The sequence below is a fragment of the Aethalodelphis obliquidens genome, unplaced genomic scaffold (genome assembly GCF_003676395.1).
Source record: "Aethalodelphis obliquidens isolate GAN/ISIS:26980383/991018 unplaced genomic scaffold, ASM367639v1 scaffold33, whole genome shotgun sequence".
NCBI classification, from domain to species: domain Eukaryota; kingdom Metazoa; phylum Chordata; class Mammalia; order Artiodactyla; family Delphinidae; genus Aethalodelphis; species Aethalodelphis obliquidens.
The window spans coordinates 5,463,578-5,487,705 of NW_020837977.1; the positions used below are offsets into that span (position 1 = coordinate 5,463,578).

At 45.3% G+C, this 24,128-nt stretch overlaps 1 protein-coding gene and 1 long non-coding RNA gene across 2 annotated transcripts; one reads left to right on the forward strand and one right to left on the reverse strand.

Moving 5' to 3' along the window:
• Nucleotides 1-6,776: 6,776 nt before the first annotated feature.
• LOC113631457 (uncharacterized) lies at nucleotides 6,777-11,228 on the reverse strand. The gene is made up of 4 exons (XR_003437336.1): nucleotides 11,130-11,228; nucleotides 10,691-10,749; nucleotides 8,185-8,410; nucleotides 6,777-7,103 (listed from the first exon to the last, which is right to left on the reverse strand). It is a non-coding gene; the product is annotated as an uncharacterized LOC113631457 (long non-coding RNA).
• On the forward strand, nucleotides 11,210-14,109 carry MSC (musculin). Its single transcript, XM_027127923.1, has 2 exons — nucleotides 11,210-12,093; nucleotides 12,949-14,109. Exons 1-2 carry the CDS (start codon nucleotides 11,584-11,586, stop codon nucleotides 13,033-13,035), a joined length of 597 nt encoding a protein of 198 aa, XP_026983724.1. The 5' UTR covers nucleotides 11,210-11,583; the 3' UTR covers nucleotides 13,036-14,109.
• The last annotated feature ends 10,019 nt before the right edge of the window (nucleotides 14,110-24,128 follow it).

Here is a 24,128-nt window from a genome sequence, read left to right on the forward strand (position 1 = left end):
TTTGGAAAATACATAATGGTAATGGTTGTACAACCTTGTGAATATACTAAAAAACAATGAATTGCATATTTGTAAAGGGTGAATTTTATGGTATGAGAATTATATTTCTATTAAAGGAAAAGATTCAGTGGTTATATCCATCCAAACAATGACTGTAAAGAAAAATTTTTAATTAAGGTCAGTATTTTTCAACCAAGTAGCACAGTAATATCAAAAACATATGAAAAGTCAATGTGTTGATACTTTATAGTCACTTGGGGCATTTTCCTCCCTGGCTAGACTAATTTTTCCATGACTTCTAAAATGAGGACTAAATATCAAGGACTGTGAGATTCACTATCCCTTTATAATTTAAACACTCCCAATTTAGAAATGCCTGATGTTATACTTGATCCTGATTACAAATTCTCTAGGATTTAACAGTCTTTGTTTAAAAACATTATGTGAAGGGTAGGCCAGCAGGCTGGACACAGAAGAAAGAGATGGAGTTCAAGTCTGAAGGTGGTCTCCTGGCAGAATCTCCTCTTTTTCTTCTAGGGAGGTCAGTCTTTTTCTATTAAGACAGTCAACTGATCAGATAAGGCCTACTCACATTAAGGAGGATAATCTGTTTCACTCTAAGTCTACTGTTCTAAATGTGAATCTCATCCAAAAAAAAAAAAAAGGAGGGAGAGAGAAAAGAAAAGAAATACCTCCACAAAAACATCTAGAACAACGTTTGACCAAATATCTGGGAACTGTGGCCTATACCAAACCAACACACAAAATTAACCATCATGGGCATGATATGGTAACCAGAGTGCTAGACGCCTAGTCTGGAAATCTGTGTTCCCCCTTCAACTATCTCTCAGCAAGGGACTTCACCTCTCTTAACTTTGGTACCTTTATTGTAAAATGTGGGTAAATATCGAAATTTAGCGTGAAGAGTGAGAAGATAAGGGCAGTTGGGGACTAACCTGACCTACTCTACCTTTTTTCCCCATTAAACTATATATCGCATGCCAGTGAGTGCCCTATGGCTAATATTAAGAAATCAGGGGGCCTAGCATTGATTTATAATACCCAATATTTGCTGTGTTCTAAATTGCTGTGGGATATATTGAAAGAAATCTGCTAATACCTCCAGGTAGCCTAAATTTTGAAGTATAGTTCGTGTGTCTGTATGCATGTATGCATGCATTTATGTATTTTGGATGTAAGGTCAAGGCACAACTGAAAAATATAAGAAATACTTAATAAAAAATAAATAATATATAAATAATAATTAAATATATGGATTCTTCCACTTTGTATTCTTCCACATTGTATTCTGTGTCAATGTCTATGTCAAAACTTACACAACACAGTGGTACTGTGTCTGCAAATCCTTTCCACTAACCCCAAAAGAAAAAAAAATATGCCTTCATTTTTGCTTCCTCCTTCATACCATGGGTCTCCAACTACTGAAGCCTCATCTAAATCTCTAAGAGTATCTCCCCTAAACTCCATTTTCCTAAACTGCCACTCTACCTCGTCAAAACCTGATGAACCCATTAGTGGCTTATCCTTGCAAGTTCTTGTTACCAGAGATGTAAACAGGGAATCTTATTATCAAGATTCAACTATTTCTAACTAATAACCATTACATATCAACTACTGTGCTAGAAAACTTCACATTTGTTAATGTGTCAAACTTATCAGGGCCCTTAACACTGCTTTGAAAGACTTTTCCTTACCTACCCGGTCCTTTCTTCCATTCTCCAAAATGGGGGCTCCTCACATTTCCCACTTCTGTTAACCTGGATACCTCATGCCTATTCACCTATCCTACACTGATAACCTTAAGGTATACTCCACTGAGCAAACAAAGCCCATCAGGGGCTAACCTCTTCCCATGAGAAACCTCTCCTGATCTACGGTGGCATCCTACATTATTGATTTTTGACTCATTTCAGGCAAACAGGTGTATCGTTTGCTCGTCAAAGCTACCCCCCCATCTCCTTCCACCTCCCGTGGGAACTTGGCCCATCACTATTCCCTTCTGTTTCTCACATTTTTAATATCTTTAATTTCTTCCTCAAAATATAAGCATGCTTAAGCAACTCTAACCCTTAAAAACAAAACAAAAAAAAACTAGTTTCCTACTAAGGTGTAATTCCAAAGACTTCCACTTGTGGCCGAAATTGACTTCCAGAGAGATAAGACTCACCTCTCTGCCTGAAACAACCACACAACAGGCAAAATGTATGTGCGAAACAATGGTTCTCCAAACACGGGGCATGAGGCAGTAAAAGGCAGTGGACCCTAAGAGATGGGAAACAAACAAGAAAAGCCCTGTCATTGCTACAGCTGCCCCAGCTGTTGCCACCGAAGAAGTTTCCAGGCTGAGGAGCAGAAAGGGAGAATCCAGGCAGGCCCCCTGAGTGGAGAAGACAGAGCTGAGAGAGCAGAGAGAACAAGGCAGCTAGAATTCACAGAACAGAGGACCAGAGAGAGGGGAGCTACACAGAGAGAGAACTCCGGAGATCTGCAGAGGGTCCCTCCGGAGTTTTCAGCTGATCAGCACAAGCATAGAGGAAACTACCTGAGGCTGAAGGAATTCCCACCAAAAAAGATTAAAGTCAGGTGTGAGTCAGGTACTCACACAGGGCCAGGAATAATACCTGCTCCAGCCAGACTGGAAAATCTCATGATTCACAGGGCTTTAGGTTGAGTGCTCAGAAGAGTCTTGCCTCAGTAGAGGGAAAAATTAGCCTCAGAAGGAGCACGGCTGATTCCTTCTACCGATCTTAAAAGCAAGACTGGAAAGGATTACACTATTTCCAAGTAACTTAACTGCATCCCAGAACAAAGATCGATAATATTTATGAGGAAACACAGATATCCAGCACCCAACAGGCAAAATTCACAATGTCTGGCCTCCAAACAAAAGTCACCAGGCATGCAAAGAAGTGGGAAACGGTGACCCACAATTAAGAGAAAAAACAATTGAAAGTGATCCGGTCACAGAGCCAATACGCTGACTGGGCTTGCTTTCTTTTGTTTCCCCAGTGGCTGCATTCACTAAGGTGTAGCCCTGCTCCAGAATCCTAATTTAGGCAGTGACACAGGCCAGTCTCCCTCCTCGCATGGGCCAGTTATGTCCCCCCTTTCTGCAAAGGAACTCAATTCCTGGACTCTCCTGCCTGGAGGATCCCCCAGGGATTTGCCAGGAGCTTCGACCCCACTCAACCTTTGGTTTCTGTTCTACTCCTAGTCCACAGAGGTATTTTTCTTGCTTCTGAACATAGTTATGTCTTTTTAGTTTCCTACTGTTACACTTTAACTCTTATTGCCATGTGTTTAGAGTACAAGAGAAGCTTCAAAATGTGACCTTACCATACCACTTCAACTGGAAGTCCCCACCCATTATTTCCGGAAACCCCTCCCTTGCTCTCAAAAACACTACTCTTGGTTTCGTCTCACCTCTCTGATGACTGTCTGTCTTTCTCTGAATCCCCCCTCTCTACTCACCCATTAAATGGGTGGGCCTTTTAGGGCTCCATTCTCCCCTTACTCTATGATAAAGGTTTAATCGGAGGCTCTGTAGATCTGTGATCCCCTGAAATTGTATCAAAGTTCTGATTTTCTTCCAATCAGGAAGAGCAGTTACAGTTTTTAAAGCCAGGTTTCATTTTTATAAGAACTCTTATTGCTGGGATGTTTACATTACACGTAATTCTTCAGTTATTTAGGATGAACTCTGGAGTTGTGGCAAGTATAGTGTAAGTACATAGACATCTCTTACATTATGATATAGATCATAGCTATATATTATCCATTCAGTTAATGAGAAATGGAACTGGATCTTTGTAAGGGTTGATAGTGGGGTAGAGCACATTGGACTGAGTTGGTTAAATGAAGGGCAAATAATGGTTTCAGCGTGTGTCTCCCGTTAATTATGGGTGAATACTAGATTGTGCTCACGTGTCTGCAAATGATTTTCGTCACCGAATATTTAGGTAGTACCTTTCACAGGTAGTGCTAGGCATCTGGGAATACCCAGCTGAACAAGGCACAGTCTCCGCCTTTATTGAGTTGACCGCTTAGTCTTTTCGTTTTCTTATTGTTTATTTTAATTCCTCGACTGTCTTGCCGAAAGGAAGTTGCCTGAATGTGGCAATCTAAGGAGTAGTGGCAGGGTGATGAAACCGGCATGAGGATATCTTATGCAATTCTGTTTCCAACATCCTCAAGGAGTTCTCTTGGAGACTGAAACCTACAGCGAAAACGTAGCAGCCTCCTCTGCAAGCTAATTGCCTCATTATCCTTGCTAATTGGGCAAAGCAGCACAAATAATCCAAAGGAAAAACAAAAAACATCAAGAAAAAGTGCGCACATTGCCCCCAACACCTCCCTGTTCTCTGATCGTTCTGAGAGCTCACTTCAGAATTGGAGATTAAAAGGGCTTGGGGCTAGGGAAGCAAAACTTGTATGTAAATAAGCCAGGCCCGCTTTTACAGAAGATTTTAAGGGACCGGTTGACAAAGTGCACAGAATCCCTTCTCTCTGACACCACAAAGTATCTATTACAAGAGAACTTCCTTCTGGCGCCAGGCGGCATTTTGTTTTCACTTGATGTTCTATAGGGGATGAGGCACTGCGGGGAAAGGGGTAGAGGGTGGAGGACTACTAAAACGAGAGTGACACTGCGCAGGGCCGACTACTGGGTGAGGGGGTAGGAGAAGAATGAGCCCCTAGGAGAGAGAATGAGGACAATAATGTAATAACTGACCTTGTACCATGTTCTACACTTTCCAGGAGAGCCTGCGCGCTGCCGGGCAATCTTGTTGACCCTCGTCACCACTTGAGAGGTGGGCTACAAACAGAGAAACAGCTGCAAGAAGGCCAGCAAGTGGCCCAAGGCCACGGAGCTGATAGGCAGAGATCTCCTAATGTCCACAGCAGAGGGGCCTTTTTCCAGTATGTGCCACATGGCAGAATGTCATTCTCTCCCAGGTTAACTCCACAATTAAATCCAAGGCTTGGGACCACATACTGGAAACCAGAGCTGTGGGCTACATTTCAAGGGCTGTTTTGGTAATGGCGTACTTTCACACTTCCAAAGTACTGCCGATAAAAATCAACAGTAAAAGAAAAAACTTCTAAGACAGAGTTTCTTAGCTTTTGCCTAAGAATGAAAGGCTGTCTCGACGGATTTTTAAAAATAAGATTGCTATCAGACCCATGAGCCACAGCCCAGCCTAGCTCGCCCTTCAGGATCCTCCAAATGAGTGAAGTCCAGGGATTCTGCAGACAAGCCTCTGGAAGCTGTGCCACGGGGCTTTTCTTCTTGAGGGTGGAGCTACTTATCTCTGTTAATGGAGCATTCAAAGTCATTTGCAGAAGCCCCGCAGCTTTCTATTCCTTATCTGGGGTTTGCAGAACAGTTACGCCTTGGCATTGGCTCCCACACAAATTGCTTTAAAAAAACAAAAATCTTTTTCAAAGTCACCTGCGTTTTAGTTGACGAGACGATCAATGATGATTTTTTTCCTTCTGTCCTAAATGGCAGAAAAAATGAGGTCTCTGAGTCTTATCACCTTTCCTCTCTCCTTCTTCATTTTTTAAAAAATTTTAATTTTAGGGCTTCCCTGGTGGCGCAGTGGTTGAGAGTCCGCCTGCCGATGCAGGGGACACTGGTTCGTGCCCCGGTCCTGGAAAATCCCACATGCCGCGGAGCGGCTGGGCCCGTGAGCCATGGCCGCTGGGCCTGCGTGTCCGGAGCCTGTGCTCCACTGCGGGAGAGGCCGCAACAGTGAGAGGCCCGCGTACCACAAAAAAAATAATAATAATAATTTTAATTTTATATTATAGTTGATTAACAATGTTGTGTGCTCCCTTTTCATTCTTAACTCGGGCCTTTCTACCTTCAGCCTCTGCAAACCTGATGTGTCCAGGCCCTGGCCTGTCTAAACGCTAAGGCCTCACGGGGCTCCAAGGAGGCAAAAATCTGGCCGCAAATCTTGGATAAACGAGCGGGGGAGGGCCGCTTGTGTCCTGGGTGACAGAGAACTCCTCCCGCGAGCTTCACTGTTCCCTCAGATACCTGACCACGTGGATGGCGGGAAGAGCCAGGAGTTCCTTTCCTTCCAGGTCAGGCAGCCTGGGGACAACCCCGGAACACAAGCCAGCTCCGGCTTCGCGAGACAAAGAAACGTGGCGGGCCTAAACCTACGCCCCCCACGTGACCCCTCCCCGTCCCCGTGAGACGGCGTATCACGTGACCCGTATACCACGTGACGTGCGCGCCGCTTAACCCGGAACTGGGCGTAGTACTCGGTACCCAGGGTTGCTCTGAAAAGGCGGACGAACTGAGCACTGGAGCCCTGGTCGGTGTCAGCGGGGTGGCCATCCTGCCTGGGGAATGGACGCCTCATTGTAAATTTTCCCAGTGCAACGAGCTGCGGAAATCCAAACCAACTGGAAGCGTTTCTCAGCGTGTTCTAGGGTTGGAGGGATTAGACGGGGTCGGGTACACGTGGAGAGATGCAGGCGAGATGACAGGGATTAGTGAGAGCAGACGTGCTGTAATGTGTGCTTCCCGCATTATGGTGCTTTTTCCCACGAGAATGTGCCTTCCGAGTGGGCGGGAGACTGGCTCACCAACACCTGCCACAGCAAACACTAGACACTCAGTGCACAATTGCCTCGTTAATCCCTGAATTATCCAATAGAAATATAATGCGAGCCACATCTGTAATTCCCAATTTCTAGTAGCCACATAGTAAAAATACAAAGCAACAGTCATTTTTTAAATTTTTAACGGTAAAAATTTATAATTTATTTTTAATGGTAAAATATACTTCCTTTAACCCAGTATATCAAAACTATCATCATCGTTTGACATATATTTTAAAAAAAATTAGTGAGATATTTTACATTCTTTTCTTCATATTGTCTTCAATATCCGGTGTGTATTTTACAATATTGTACATGACTAGCCACATTCCAAGTGCTCAATCACCTCATGTGGCTGGTGACATCCATATTGGACAGTGCTGGTCTAGACTCTTTGTTTTTCTAGGTCAAAGGTGTGGGCAATTTCTTCAGCCAACTGGACAAACCCAGAACATCAGGAGGCTCTGGGGAGACACCACCAGGAAAGTCATATGGGAAATGCATTCCAACAACAAACATTTCTTAAGCACCTACTTACCACATGCTTTGACTTGGTATCCACCTCCCACCCGCAAACAAACTCTAAACCCACTTGACCTGACCAACTTTATACTTCCTTACCCAGTATTTACTTCGGAGGAAGGGGAAGGTGGCATTAAATGGCCTTCTTTTCTATGGTCTGTAATTATAATCCACCTCATTCTCCCTTTTTAAAAACCAAAGTCTGCATTTTTTTTTATTTTAGCAAATTAAGCACCTTTTCTCTGTTACACTTAGTGTGCTGCTTCTCCACAATCTCATTTAATCCTTTTCAGTTACTGATTTAGGAGTTTTATCCCAGTTTTCAAATAGGGGAAGTGAGGCTTGGAGAAGTGCTGTGACTTTATGGTGAGAAAACTTGGAGAAAGAAAGTTTCTGATGCAGTCCCATCCATTTTCCCTCAGTGATGTCTCTTATGAGGCCTGTGGAAAATGTCCGGCAAGGGGACCATGCACTTCACACACTAGAAGCCTGCAGTTAAAGCAAAGAAACATCTTGTGCTGTCTGAAATCCACATCAAGCCGTGGTGTACAAAACCTGGGTCAGTTCTGGGCCCTGACACTTTATTAGGTGTGTGATGTTGGGCAAGGCAGTTCATAGTAATAAAAATAACTAGGATTTATTGATTTTCTCCAGTGCATCAGGCTGTGGCCTGGGCAATTGCTCATATACTCCCCCTTCCTCACAACAAGTTAGATATTTCATATTATACTGATCAGTAATCTAAGCCTCAGAAAAAGTAAATTGCCAAAGGTCATACAGCTAATAAGCAGGAGAGCCAGGATTATTAATTTATTAATTATTATTAAATGTAGTAATGTTTGAGACTGTAACTTTAACCCCACCTCCCACTGCATACTTAAAGAGAACATCTTAAAGAATTTCAAAATCATCAATATATACCATAGACAACTGTATATTTGTGTTACAAATATAAAAGGTTGTAAAGCATGGGCAGATAGGAATTGCTTTCAACGTGCTTTTTTAAAATACAAAAGTACTAACCTTCCAACACAAACTCCAACATCTGTATTTGCTTCCTGCTAAGGAGGGGACATCCCCACCAGACAACTCCCCACCACTTCTTTATTTATTAGTTGGAAGGATAGTAATATGATTTCTGTGTGCTGTAAAACCACAGGGGTGGTAGGGACGTCAACAGTTTTGGCGTGACTTCAAGATGTCAAATCATCAATTACAGACTATCAAGGTTGATTATTACAATGGGATCCTGGAACAGAAAAAGGGCATTAGGTAAAAAAGGAAATAGAAGTAAAGTGTGGAATGTCATTAATCATAATGTAGCAATATTGGTTCATTAATTGTGACAAATATACCTTACTAATGTAAGATATTAATTATAGGGGAAACTGGGTGTGAAATATATGAGAACTCTCTGTACTACTATCTTTATGACTTTTCTGTAAATATAGAACTTTTCAAAAATACGAGTTTATTTTATAAAACTTTGAGAAAAAATACAAAAGTAAAGATTTCATTATTCATTTGCAATGTTCGTTTACAATACTCACTTGGGAACTTGCCAAAACAATTAAAACGACAGGTTTTTCAAAAGAGATAGTTATACTTGCACTGTTCAGCTCACGGGGTTTTTGTAATCACTGAGAGAGAAGGAAAAGTAAAAGCATTTTGAAAGTCTAAAGAGGTGATGGATGTCAGATGTCATTACAAACCTGTTAAAGCAAACTGTAGTTATATACTAACATGAAATGTAGATGAAGATACATTTCTTAATCTTCATTAGGAGTCTGCAACTTGAAAAAAAGAGTGAAAGAATAAAAATGTAACTAGAAAGAAATGGAGTGAAAGGGGAAATGAAAACAAGATAAAAGAAAATAGAGAAAATAGCTGTCTTTCTTGAAAGAGATCAGAGGGAGAAAGGGAAGAAGAGAGGGGAGGGAGGGAGGGAGGAAGGGAGGAAGGAAGGAAGGAAGGAAGGAAGGAAGGAAGGAAGGAAGGAAGGAAGGAAAGGAGGGAGGGAGGGAGGAAGGGAAAAGAAAAAAGAAGGAAAAAGGAAAGAGCTATATATATAAAAAAAGAATCCTTGGGGTCAGGCAGTTCCTTCGAGGAAAAGAAACTGGCCATGACCCACTTCGCGTTGTGGCTGGGTACAGTTTTTGCGACTGTTTAGAGAAAATCTAGCGCTCTCCCTGCCATTAATCTTTTCTAAAGAAAAGACTTTGTTCTGCACCTGTATAAACAATCCCGATTTTTAAAACCTATATGCCTGCCTCTAATGTGTGAGACTCTGTATTTATGCTGATAGCTTCAAGTCATCAATAGGCGATGCAAAAAGCTGCCTGAGATCTCCTCTTCATATTTATTTGCTCCCCCTTCTCTCTCTCTCTCTTTTTTTTTTTTTTTTTTCTTTTTTTGCTTTTCTCCTTCACCTGGCACACCTAGAGTCAAGTTCAAGTTCAAGCGTTTCAGGAACGATGTCTACGCTCTGTCAAGTATTCCCTGCGTTTTCCCAGACCAGAGAGAACTGAGAGCGAGCGATCTTTTTACTCAACTGATCCCAAAGGAGCCCCTCCCCCTACTCTCCACCCCCGCCTCCCAACCAAATGACAAAATATACCGGGAGAAAACCTCTGCAAACGGCGGCGAGCGGGAAGGGTTTGGCGAAACACCCCCACGGGGGAGGCCTGGCCTGGGAGACGAAGGTGGAACGATGATGCCTGAGTGATGAAGTCAGCCCGGGCCAGCCACCTGTTGCGGCCCTTCAGGCATGGAGCCGGGCGCATTTGTTCTGCTGGAGGAGCCGCGGCTTCTGCCCGCTCCATCCCCAGCTAACTGCCCATCAGTCTCTCCTTAAGCTTCGCTCAGCTTGGGAAGCTGTGGGCTTGTAGGGAAAGGACAGTAAACACCTAATTCGGGTGTGAAGATTCAGTTTCCTCAGAACGGAGTAACTAACGCCAACCCAACCTCATAGGGTTTGAATTATTTTGTTGTTGTTTTAGTTTTGTGTGTTTGTTTCAATTACTCAGTGGGCAGGCACAGGGCGCCTAATGCAGTGCCTGGCACACAGCACGCATTCAATAGCTGGCCATTGGTGTCCACTTCCAAAATGAAGTACACATCCCCAGACCACGTATTGCAAAGGCCCTTCGAGTGAGAAAACGATAAGACCGCAGTTATGGTTTGTCTCCTTTGAGGGGCATACTTCTAGGTGCCGTTTTGTCGGGGTTTTTTTGTTTTTGTATTTTACTTTGGACGATTGTGTTGACTTACATCCTGCATCCAGGAGCGCGCTCTTCAACATACCATCTAAAATAGTCATCGAGTCTCTAGACTATAACTCAACCGCTGGGCAGGATCCTCTATCTTACGCACGGTGGTGTTAAAAACAAAATTAACACATGGAACTCTCAAGACAGCAAAAAATAGCAAATATAAGCATCTGTGCTGTGCGGCGGGGAGGCGTGTAGCGACTGGAATACCGAGGGGCCAGGGATTCTACTCACGGATTTTGAGTCCATATTCTACTTACCAGCCTGTTGATTTGGGGTCCTTTATTTAATATCTATCTCTGCGGCTTAGCTTCAAGTTCTGCAAAGTGGAGATAATAACATTTAAGTCACAGATGTCTGAAAATGAAAGGAACCAATGTAGATGAAAACGCTCTGGAAATCATACAGCGAAGTTAAAGGAAAGGAGGGGAGGGAGATGAGAGGTAACTCGCGGACTGTTTGGTGTTGCCTGCTTGTTTTGCTTTTACTCTTTTGTCGGGCCAGGCTTGAATAGGCAGTCAGACGTTATGAGTGATGAACTTGGAAAATAGTGTTCTGCTGAAAAGACTCGGGAAAGAAGCAGAGGTCGCGATCCTGGGGTTTCCACGTGTCTGGAAACCTTCGCCATCGCTAAGATCAGTCGCGGGGTGGAAATGGGATGGGTACATGGGTACGAACAATGTCCCCTCCTTCACTCACCCTGCGCACAGTCATCTCGCACTTGATGGGTCCGTCGGGGACAGGGGCCCAAATCCCGGCTCAACAGAGACGTCCCTTCCCCGCCCCCACCAGCAGATCCTCTGCACTCTGAAAATGGTCCCCACCCCTTCCACGCCCCCGCCCCACCTCTTGCCCCCCTTTCCAACCCCCTCTTCTTTGCCCTGGGTGGTTTCTTCCGAGGAGTACAGATAAATAGTCCTGTCAAAAGGCGCTGCGCGCCGTGGTGCGCGCCGAGCCTGGGCCCGGGCGACGACTTCTCGGCCACGCTCTCCCGGGTCAGCGGCGGGGCTCGTTCTCTGGGCTCCGCGCTTCCCGACCCGGGTCTCTGGTCCTCACCGGAGTTCAGCCTGGCCCCCGCCTCCGCGAGGGAGCGGAAGGCGGAGGCCGCGAGACTGGCCTGGGGGCGGAAGGCGGGGGCGTGGGGGACACGGCGATGTCCACCAGCTCGGGGAGCGACCCCGAAGAGATGGAGCTGCGGGAGCTGCAGCGCGGGTACCCGGTCCCCGTCTCCAAGAGGCCGCCCCTCCGCGGCGCCGAGCGCAGCTACATCTCTCCCAGTGACAACTCGTCCGCGGAGGAGGAAGACCCCGACGGCGAGGAGGAGCGCTGTACGCTGGGAGCGGCCGGCGGCACCGGAGGCTGCAAGAGGAAACGGCCCGGGGTGGCGGGGGGCGGCGGTGGCAAGAAGCCCCTCCCGCCCAAGGGCTCGGCGGCCGAGTGCAAGCAGTCGCAGAGGAACGCGGCCAACGCCCGCGAGCGCGCCCGGATGCGCGTGCTGAGCAAAGCCTTCTCCAGGCTCAAGACCAGCCTGCCCTGGGTGCCCCCCGACACCAAGCTTTCCAAGCTGGACACGCTCCGGCTGGCTTCCAGTTACATCGCGCACCTGCGGCAGCTGCTGCAGGAGGACCGCTACGAGAACGGCTACGTGCACCCGGTGAACCTGGTAGGGGCCCGGCGCGCGAGGCCCGGGGCGGGCGGCCGAGAGATGCCCGGCGCGCTCCCGGGTGCCGGGCAGAGTCTGACCGCTGGGGAAAACCGGGGGTAGGGGGTTTCCGGTATGGGTGGTGAGGAGGCCAGTTTAGTTTCTCCCAGATCACCGGAGGGGCCAGCCATTTTCCTGGAGGAGAACCATCCACCCTTCTGTGTTTGCATCACCCAGTGACAGCTATTGTCTAATATCCTGCTTCCGGGCTAAATCTAAGTTCCATCTGAGTCCTCTGTCCCGTTGTAGATTGATTGGCAAATCTCCCTTCCTAGCTTTTTCCAGCTAAGCGTCAGACAGGTTTGAATCAACAAGCCTTACTTTCTGAAAGGAAGGAGGGAAGGCCGATCTCTTTTCGAAAGCCTTTGGGTTTTTCAATTCTTGAAGAACAGCAGAGGTTTCCCCAAACGGGATTTGTCTGGAAAGTCCCTCTCCGACCTGCCAATTCTCCAGGCTTGAGAAAGATCATATACCAGTTCCTATTTGGAGCGAATGGCTGATTGGTGTGTGCGTGTGTGTGTGTGTGTGTGTGTGTGTGTGTTGGGGGGAAGGGAACTAAGCAACAGAATTCCAAATTCATGCAAATTTCGCGGAATCATCGTGAGGACAGCATGGACGGACACCTCCCGTCTCACGTGATCAAAATACAGTAAAGTTAAAGTCTTAGTTTAGAGAGAAGACACGCAGATTCCCAGAATACTGATAAAATCTGAGCTACTCAAAGCCGGGGATATTCCAGGGTTCCGTCTGGAGAGCGGTTTCGGTTTGAAACGGTCGTTTCTCCTCCAGTATCTGATGCTTTTTTTGATTTTACAGACATGGCCATTTGTGGTCTCGGGACGACCCGACTCTGACACCAAAGAAGTTTCCGCAGCCAACAGATTATGTGGAACCACCGCTTAGATCGAACTCGAACTCACTTGAAGGGATTATTGGTTAAGCGAGTGTGTTTGGGAGTCAGGGAGAGAAGGGAGAGAGCGTGAGAACCCCCAAGAATGGGAGGACAGTTCCATTGGATTCTCCTAGACTTCCACCCCGGGACTGTGAACTCGACAGGTGGCGGGCGTTGGGTGCAGAGCCCCAGGGTTCCGCGGCGCGGCCGTCATCGCAGGTGCGAACGGCTAGGCTGCCGCGGGTTTGGGCGACGACACTTTACACGCGGACCCAGCTCCAACCTCGGGCTTTAGCAGTGTAGACTAACGCCGGCGCTGCAGTCTGAGCCCAGCGCGCAGCCGCCTGGGCGTTCGTTCCCAGGCTGAGCCAGATCTACGTGGGTGATGGCACGAGTCCGCGCAGCCCAGGCCTTTCGCGGTTAGGTAATTGTTAGAGCGCGCTCTCGACAATCGGCTTCAAAGACGGAGGTCTTCACGTGAGACCTACCTGGGGCGCGTCTTTAAGTTGCAAAGAGAGTGTGGCACACCTGGGCCAGGTTTGTATCCCACGGGGCAGCGCCCTCCTGGCGGGCACACGATGCAGTCTCCGCTCGGGGAGAGGTGGAGGCGCGCTTTCTGAGACCAACTCAGCTGGGTTTGCCAGGAGTGGCCCTGGCGGTTCGGCTTTCAGGTGCGGTCACGCCTCTCACTCCCCCCAGGCGCCCATCTCTCCGTCACCTGGCTTCCGTCTCCCCCCTCCCCTTCTAGGCTTGAGCCTCCCATCCGGCCCTCCCCACTGAAGCCGGCTCGGGTCTCCTTCGGCGCCTCCCTCTGCTCCCTCCTCCCACACCTACTTGCAGCTCCCCTCCCCCCCACTCCTGACTGTCCCCAGCTGGCCTCGCCGCTTGGGGTGGCCCCCGCCTCCAACACTGCCTCTCGGCGTCCACGTTCTTCCTCCGGCGGGGCGGGCCGCCGAGGCTGTTCCGTACCTAGTGACCCTGCTCCGGGGGAACGCGCCGCTGCGCCAGGCCGCACTACCGCAGTAATTAGCAAATGTAAATAAATTTATTTTTGTATGAATAATAAAACGCGTTGTGAAAACCGAGTGCCCCTGGGGCGTCAGAATGTGGTCTTTGTTGCCCTTGACTGAGTTTGGTCTGGGAATTAATTTAAAGGTGCCCTCTTGGCTCTGGACGGGGATTAGGTCATTGTCGGCCGAGGGGGTTGATCACATGTAGATCACTGCAACTTCAAGCGTAACTCTCTTTCTATGATTCATCTTCTCAAGGCAAAGGTTACTGGAAGGCAGGAACTGGAGGCTTGTTAGGCCCTAAGAACCTTTTGGGGCCTGAGCCACGTTGAAAGGTATACACTCTTCAAAGTAATATATGTGCACTTCTTTCTTTTACACACACACACACACACACACACACACACACATACACATACACTACGATTTCTCCAGCCTAAACCAGTGCTAACAATTGCAAGTAGTTCAAGAACCCCCTACAGGCCCACATACCGGAAGTGAAGGATGGGTCTCAGGTCTAACTGGCAGAATAAAACCACAATACAAGGCGCCAATTTGTACTTCAGTCGAGCTTTTCTTTTTTTCAAATATTGTTTATATAGACTTTTTGACGTAACTACCTGCAGTTTACGCAGGAAGTAATAACTTGGGAAACCCATCACATGGTTTTCTAAACACAGGTCTTTTTTAAAGGAGCATTCTCTTTGTAGAAACTTTAGAAACTTTAGAAAAGTGTGAAGGATAGAACTACCTAAACAACTGCCTGATTTGGGGTGTGTCCATTATTTTATGAAATTGAAAGGCAGTTTTCTTGCCCAGACAGAGAAAATACAGCTGGAGTTTAGGAGGTGAGAGTGAGGTGAGGGAACATGGTTTCCTGTGTTGAACTAAACCGAACCCAAGCTCCAGAGAACTGCTTTCTGGCACCATTTTCTTGGGCCTTTGTTCATAGCCGGTGGGGATCCAGTCTTCAGTGGCAGAAGTCAGCAGGGGGTTTCAGCAGGGCGCTCTGGTTAAAGGAGAACTTGGGAGTAACTAGTTACAGAAAACCTCATCACGGTGGTTAAAGGCACTCAGGCCTTTTGTAAGCACTGGAAGCCAGGCTTCTTGGGGGTGGGGCATCTGCTCGAAGCCAGCTCCGAGTCAAGATCTTTTCCAAAGCTTCCAGGAAATGAGGTCCTTTTCGAGAAAAGGAGGCATTGTTGTATCTTGTTAAGGTGAACCTGAAGGTCTGCAGAACCAAGCCTGGAATCCAAGCTCTGCCACCCCCCAGACTAGTGACCCTGTGCAACCCCACTCTGCCTCAGTTTCCCTGTCTACAAAATGGGGTAATAACAGTGGCCACCTTGGAAGATTGCCGTCAGTTATGAATGTGATAATATTTAAGCAACCCTTCTAAGGCAGTGAGCAACACCCGTAAAGGCTGACTGATAACTAAAGGAAAAGGGAGGGGAGGCTTCGGCAAATGAGGACACTTGAAACAGGTGGGACATTTCAGGAATCCGGTCTTTAAGACTAGGTCCTGTTTTGAAATGCCTGGATTAAAACAGTGAGAGAGAAGTGCCCCACCAGAGCAGAAACAGAAACAGAAAGAAAAGAAAAAAAAAAGAGAGACTATATTTGTGGTGAATACAGATAAGAAAAAGCATTTGAATAAACAAGGAAATATTAGGGCACATTTTCATAAATAAAAAATGTTTTGTTACTATAATTATATTCTTTCAGGACACTTCAGGGTCAAACCCACAGATTTTCTGCCCCTACTCTGCTCCCATCCCAAATAAGGGGGTGCTTTCACTGACTCACATACCCAGAATGTTGTTCTCTGAAAACTCATTTTTTATTGCACTTGATAATCTCATAATTTATAGAGAAGAAAAAATACTTTCTCGAGAATTTTTTGCTCCATGGTTTCTGTAAAAAGTCCAATGTCAAGAATTATGTTATGAAAAAAAGAAGAAAGGGGCCAGTTTCTAGTAAGTCCCAATGAATCAGTTCAAATTGCTCAAGCTTCTGGGCGAGGGTTGCTGTTGGGAGAGGCCTGAAGCACCTTGAACCAGTCCTTTCTTGATCTACTGTGACTATCGTGAGCTCTAAGTGGTAGAAACGCATCCCAAAACCATCCTTATTTTTTCCCTTCATCATTTTCCTTTAGGGATTTGGGTTGGAGAAATAGGAGTTGGGGGCTGGGGTAATCAGCGAATTAAAAAAAGAGAGAGAAGTAAGTTTGTCCTTAGGGTTATTTCAATTTGATTATACTGCTGTGAGAGAAAAGTTGAAGGAAAAAAAAGTTTAAGAAATGTAAAAAGTACTGAATAAACAAATCAAATGAGTAAATTGAAAAATACTCTTCGGGGGCTTTTTGAGGGACCAAAGCTTTATTATTAGTGAGAGTGACTCAATCAAAGAGAACAAAAATCCCCTTTCACAGGCTCTTCCTAAGATGAATATTTTAAAAGAAATGCTTTCAGCACTGTAATTTTGAAACATTTAGGCGTTTCTCTTGGTCGTGGATGTAAAATTGATTGGGGGCATAGTCTTTTGCACTGAGCTTCAAGTTACAACTTTATTTTAATAGTCTGATGGCTCCTTCAGCAGACAGTTGACAATGACCGTTACTTTACAGAGGAGATTTTTTTTTTTTACAGGCACAGCTTTTCCCCTGGTAATAAAAGCTTCATAAGTCAAAAATAAATAAGAAAGACATCCCCCTCCTCTATAAAAAGAACTAAATGGAACACATCCTATTTTAGTAGATAATAGGTAGGTATTTTGGCTGATACTTTTTAAGTAAGTTAAAATGATAACCAAGAAATTCATTTTAGTAATGTCTGGAAGGGCAAAAAACAGGTAAGTTCATAATTGACTTCTCACTGCCCAGCATCTAACTTCCGGGAGAATTCACTAGGAGGCGAGGATTGGTCGCCTTTGTAACTGGTCACCTGGCCACTCTCTTTTCCCTGGGCACTTCTGTTTATCCACCTGAGGACTGTCAGAGTGCTTGCATCTTTGCACTCACCATTCATCTCCTTTTCTATGCTGTTTGCCCTTTGTATTCTCTTTTCTTCTCTCTCCCACAACAGTGAAAAACGATCCAGAAAATTCCTTGGAATCCATGACTCTGAGAAGGTCTAGGAAGTAGCCAGAACCTGAAATCTACATGTAATGGTGTAAACATAATTAGCACTAAAGTACTAGTGCCTTGAATTTTCTCAGCCCTTGTGGCTCTGCTATCACCAACATGGGTTACGAATCAACTTTGGTGTCCTTCATTGCTTGTGGTAAAGAAGCTTGTGGAACAGTTAAGAGCAGGGGCTTTCAGTTTGGTGAAAATATGGTATTTGTATTGATTATTACTCTCATCAGTAGAAATGGGGAGGAGTGGGGAGCAAAGAGCAAGAGGTTTTATCTTTTACTTTTCTTTGTTAAAAATTTTATATATTATTTTTGGGATTTTTAAAACTCATATTTCTTAAAAGATTGCACTGTGCTGTGTCCGATGTAGCTGGTTTCAGTCTATTTCACAGCTCTGCATCCTCACGCACTTTCCCTTTTCCCTGTGAGACAAGAATAATACATCCTACATCACAGTATTGAAAATGGATTAAATGAGATAATTCTATTAAGCACCTGGGCAATGTTCCATAAATGCTAATTAAAAAAAAATATGAAGTCTTGGGGGCTTCCCTGGTGGCGCAGAGGTTGGGGGTCCGCCTGCCGATGCAGGGGGCGCGGGTTAATACCCCGGTGCGGGAAGATCCCACATGCCGCGGAGCGGCTGGGCCCGTGAGCCATGGCCGCTGGGCCTGCGCGTCTGGAGCCTGTGCTCCGCGGCAGGAGAGGCCGCGGTGAGAGGCCCGCGTACTGAAAACAAAAACAAACAAACAAACAAAAAAGAAAACAAAAAATATGAAGTCTTGATTTCTTTCCTTTCCTCTAACAGTAGTTCAGATGTCCTTAGTTCTCCTGCAAATTTCTCCCATCATTCCCCATTACCACTTTCATCACCTTGCTCTTTTATGCCACCTCTAGTTTTCCTGCACTGACCTTTCTTTTTGTTGCCACTAAGTAGAAACTTTCATTTGGTTTTCTCTTAAAAAAATAAAGATCATAATGCTCAATCTCAAAAATTATCCACGGGACAAAAAATCCAAATTCATTTAGGAGCATAAGATAGACCAATGGTTTCTGATGTAACAACACAAAAAGTTCGTTGATATGATTTCAGATTTCACATTGCAGCCAACCTTTCAGAAATTATACTTGTAGAGTCTTGGTGTAGTATCAAAAAATAACCACAATTACCTGAAGTAGTCAGTAAAATACTTCTTCTCTTTACAACTACATATCTGTGTGAGGCTGGATTTTCTTCACATGTCGATCAAAATAACGTATCACAACAGATGGATGTAGAAAACAGAAATGAAAATCCAGCTACATTCTACAAAGTCAGATATTAAAGAGATGTGCATAAATATAAAACTGTGCCACTTTTCCTATTAAAATGTTTTGGAAAACAGAGTTATTTTTATTGAAAATATGTTATTTGCTTTCACATGTAATTAGTTCATGATGAATTAGCAGATGTTTTCTCTCAGTTTTGACTATTCGAATCCAGTAAATATCAACAGATAGAAGCCACATAAACAAAAGCTTTTCAGGGTCTTTAAGATCTTTTAAAAGTGTAAAAAGAAAATCAGAGGCAAAAAGAAGTTTAGGAACCACGGGCCTAGATCATTCCTAAGGCCCTTTTCATTGGTAAGATTCATGTTTTCTTGACTTTGTGGCCATCTCAGTAGGTCAGGAGCCTATAGATCAGTCTAGATTGGATATAGGAGCAAACACTTGATCAGAAAGATTCTCTAGAGAGGTTGGGATGACAGCTGAGATGGGAAGGGCTTTCTCCGTGTGATGCCACTGTAGTCTAGCAGGAAAGTCAGCAGGATCAACGTGTGCACTGGTTCCATAAAGGCTGCTCTCAGAGGAATCTCCGTATGGCTTCCTGCTCTTTCTGCCTCATACCCATCTCTCCTGTCTCCTACAGGCTCTTAATTTTGAGCCTTTGTAGCTTCAGGGCTGGACCTGATTTTCAGATGAAAGGGAAAGTGATGCCCAAAGTTCAGGACTGCAAAATCCCATTTCTTTTGTCCATATATTAATATTATCCAAGGGCTTTATTAGAATCATAGTCATTATATCATACTAATGAAGAAATTTATTTAAGGAAGCATAGGAATCATTTTCAGTATTCCTCAATAAAGAGTTTTTTTATCTGTAGACTTGCCAAGTAAGGAAAAATATGTTTATTCATGATAATATTGATTAACTTATACTGGGCACATTACTAAAGTAACTAAATGCCTTGACATGCATAATTTGAGTAGAAAAGAAATAAAAACAAACAACAACAAAACCCCAGAGAATTCTCAAATGCCTTGGAAGCAATCATCTTCAAATGCAAAGAAAGGATCCCATAAAACACAAAGCTCAGCGACATGAGTCTAAGAGACTCGTATGATCCTTAAAGAAACTGTCCCAAGAGCCAGGCAGTGGGAGGGAGTATCATCTGTGCAAAAGTAATAGCAGAAACTCCTCAGGCTAAATCCAACTAAGGAGCATCAAAATTGCATAGGGCAGGGCTTCCCTGGTGGCGCAGTGGTTGAGAGTCCGCCTGCCGATGCAGGGGACGTGGGTTCGTGCCCCGGTCCGGGAAGATCCCACATGCCGCGGAGCGGCTGGGCCCGTGAGCCATGGCCGCTGAGCCTGCGCGTCCGGAGCCTGTGCTCCACAACGGGAGAGGCCACAGCAGTGAGAGGCCCGCGTACCGCAAAAAAAAAAAAAAAAAATTGCATAGGGCAGTGCTTGAAGGGGTGGAAACCAAGGCCTCAGGAGCCTGAGGGGACAGGATGGGTAAACCGAATGTACACAGAGAAAAGGAGGGAACTGTAATGGGTGGAAAGACCATGGTTCTAACGCTATCTCAGACCTCTGCCTTGCTGGATATAGGCTATAGGTTATGTTCTAAACAGAACATCTTAAGTGTTTCTCACCAGGCCCTGTTCTACTGGCTGTTCACATGCACAGAGCTCTCTGGCAATCCCTAACTTTTATGGGCTTTAATTATAGGTTTTCCCTCAAATAGTGGTGATGGAATAGGCCAAGCTATCCACCTTCTCTGTCTTGGTCCTCCTCTGACTGACACCATTTCTTTGGAGACTTGGGCTGGGATGGGTTTGGTTCTGCTAGATAATGGGGTATCTAATCACCAAAGATGGTCCCTGATGAACCAGGCGCCCCATTGCCCGCACCCTTGTGTAGGGCTGGCCCAGGGACCTGCTCTAACCAATAGAAGGTGGTGGAGGCGACTCTGACAGTTCCAGGCCTGAGCCTTAAGGATCAGCCATTTCTGCTTGTACTTATTTGAGATCCTTGAGCTTCCATGTGAGAATTCCAACCACATTTCTGATGGGACCACATGGAGAGGCCACACAAGAGAGACAGAAACCCTGAGTCCACACCCGAGAATGGAGGACCCAGCTGACGGCAAGATCAGTGAGATGGATGATCCCAGGGGGCCAACTGGGGAGCATCTCATAGAAAATGAAGGGGCCATGGAGGACAGATGGCAGAGGTGAGCCATCTCTACTGGGCCCTGTCCTAATTCCTGATCCACAGAATTGTGGGAGATAATAATAGAGTTGCTTTAAGCTACTAAATTGGGGGTGGTTTATGACTCAGCGATAGATAACTGAAACCTATTGTCAATTTCCACATTAGCCAGTTATTCAAGAAGCACTTATGGATCATCAGCTATGAGCCAGGACAGCGTTGGATGAATGAAATGAATGACATACTTGCCTCACCTCAAAGAGCTGCCAAGAACAGAGAAGTGGACAAATGGACCGATCCTTGAAGCATGGGGTGCTGTGTGCTATGAGGGGACATGGCCCTCCAGGAGGAAGGGTACAACACCCAACCTTGGATCTCCATGGAGGGCTTCCCAGAGAGCTGACAGGTGAGGCCAGGGGACAAGGCAGGGGAAGGGCTTCCCAGAAAGAACTGTAAGTCATGGAGGCCTTCCAATACTGGTCTAGTGACTGACGTTAAGGCCTAGTATGGCGGTGAAGAGCACGGACTCTTACCGGTGACTTAAAATCACTGAATCTCAGTTTCCTCGCTTGTAGAATGAAGAGATAATAGAACCTACCTGATGGGGTTGTTTGTGAAGGTTCAAAGCAACAGTGAATGTCAAACACTTAGTGCCTGGCATCGTAGGTCATCAACAAATGTTCATCCGTTAAGTATCAATGTCAGCATCACCGTCATCTCCACTTTGAGATGACCATTTGGGAAGAGTCATCTTCTTAGCACGTAGGAGAAAGTGCAAAGGGTCCCTTATTTTTCCTTAAATCTGACAATTCTAAGCCTTTAACTGTGATTCTGTTTCAGCTCTCCTCTAAAGGGATTGGCCTTTTAGAATTTTGAAATCTTCAAGGTATTGATTTGCACAACAAGCAACACATCTAGCTCATTTTGGGATGTGAGAAGAGATTGTTAAAATATATCTGTAGGGTCAGGTCAGCTGGATAGAACAATGCATAGATTGATGATATGGCCATTATAACATACTGAGGTTATAAACAGCACCAACAATCTGCACAGCTTCAGATGCACCCACAGGATGCACTCATGCTTTCCAACTCCCCTCTGATGTGACCCAGAACCTCTGCTCTGGAGGGAAATGTAAGACCCTGTGACCAGAACTGTCCAGGATTAGAATTCACAGACTCTGAGGTTCCCATTGGCATTCAGCCCTCCTGATCTGAAGGACACCAGCAGATAAGAATTTGGCACCATGACAGCTATTTTCTGCAGCTGCTTTCGATGTACACCAGCCAAGCACATGGGGAGTCTGCCTAGGGTGACAATTGGGGCCATCTGAGAAACTGACTAGTTGGGTGGCCTGGGGCCATCGCTCCCTTTTCCAACTATGGCTTCTCATTGAAAACAAGGGGCCTGGGCTAGATGAAGCCTCCAGTCTCTGTCAGTTCTAAAATGCTCTATTTCTTACAGGTCTTCTGAATGGCATCAGTGATGCAGTTCATTGGTACCTTACAAACAGGGAGGCTGAACCCCTGAGCAGAAGGACAAAATCCACCTTAAATGTTTTAGATGACCTCAAACCCCTCAGGTGTCTTCTGACTTGTACAGAACAACTGTGCTGTTTCCTGGTCACTTTATTGTCAAGTAGAAACTTCACTGCAGACTCTTCCTTTCCATTATAAATGCTCAGTCTTACAAAGGTACTAAAGGGTTCTTCAGCGTGGTATAAAAATCAAAGTGCAGCAATTGTGGTACTTAAAGCTATTTCCTTCTAAAGGCAGATTCTCGTTAGTTTTAAAAAATGATAAGACAAGGAGATTGGTCAGCCCTTTGAACAAGCATCTGAAAATTATATTTGATTTACCTCACACTAACAATTATAGTGGAAAAACACAGATCTAAATAAAAGAAACTTCAGGAAAAAAAAAAGAGATGGCTTTCTTGAAACTCCTAGAGGCCTAGGAAATGTTCAAATCGGGTCTATTGTTCCAAGAATCTGGTGAATTTTTTCCCTCTTTAGGTAGGATATTTTCCCATCGCTTTCCTTTAGTACTTTTCACCTTTGTGATTTCTCAAAATCTTGATTGGTGCTTTAGCATTTTACACCTGTGAAGTTGTTGCACATCTAGAGATGAGATGTGATTCACCTGAGCCGGGGCTCTTGGAACGCTGCCTGGCTTGCGGCGCGCAGGATGGGCTGACGGACATGTGAACTGGGCAGACAAGGCAAGAGAAACTGAGCCCTTAGGCTGAGGGTGGCGGTGGGAACACAAGGGGTGGATTCAAGAGACATTTTGCTGCTAGAATTGAACTGACTGGCTTGTGAACTGGATGTGGGTCGAAAGACAGGGAGACATTAATGATGACTACAAAGTTTCTAAATTGGGCCAGACAGTGAACAGTGCATCATGAGTCATCATTTACCACTAAAAGTTAAAAGGGTAAGTTTAAAAGAGTACAGAATTTAGAAACTCTTCCGTTCATTTAGGAACTCTACCACCCACTTGCCTAACAAGATTTTTATTCAATTTAGTCTTGTTCTAGGGGTTCTGATTCGAAGGGCGTACTCTAACAACTAGAAGCTGAAAGAGAGGCAAGGACTCCTCCGTTCAGAAACACAAATCTTGGAAACAATGACCTTGCCCTGGTTTTGCACGAGCTTGACTTTCTTCTGTCCTTAAATTGTAAATGTCTTCAGATCAGGGATCATGGTTTTTCATTTTGTGTTTTTATGAAATCATAACCCTGGAACAAAGCAAGTGCTCAATAACTATTTAATGAATTAGTCCTAAAAGAGAACAGTTACTGCTACTCTTTGGTTTAAATTATTTTTCTGTTGTGAAATGATGGTGATTTGGGAAAGTCCATTCTTTAGAGACACCTGAGATACATAATCATCACAGGCAACCAGGACACTGGCTTGACAAGCTACACTAGTTCCTGCCACACGTGCAGTGTATCAGCTCTGCACAGAATCTGATGGTTCTCGGGATCCCTCAGGCAGAAAGGAAACTCATTGCATGAGTATAATATAGGACAAAAGCTTTAAAATAGGAAGAGACACCAGGCTAAGTCTCATGCTATGCACTTTACAGACAGTATCTCATTTAAATCTCTCCTTAGACCATTAGGAAGTCTCTGATATTCTTCATTTACAGGTAGGAACACTGAGGGCCACAGAGCTTCAGTGACTTGCCGAGGGCCACACGGGGGATAGGTGATAGACTCAGAGTTTAAATTTGGTTCTCTTTAGCTCAGAATCTAAACCCTTAACCAGCCCCATCGCATTACCTCCCCAAGGATGTCTCCCAGGTAGAAAGGAAGCTGGTGGGAAAATGGTGCCCACGAACCAGGCCACCTTAGCCTTGGGTGTGAACTTGGGACAATGGATGCGTCACAGAGTTATACCTGGTTCTGAGTGCTTAAAACAGCCTGCATGTGGGGAAAGGAGCCAGGGTCTGTCTGCTTAGCGGGCAGTGCTAACCAGAGTC

What these genes read in the sequence shown, in the direction of transcription:
- MSC (XM_027127923.1), top strand. Translation starts at nt 11,584, where the DNA reads ATGTCCACCAGCTCGGGGAGCGACCCCGAAGAGATGGAGCTGCGGGAG. An exon ending in ACGTGCACCCGGTGAACCTG is followed by an intron (nt 12,094 to 12,948) that starts GTAGGGGCCCGG and finishes TTGATTTTACAG; the next exon opens with ACATGGCCATTTGTGGTCTC.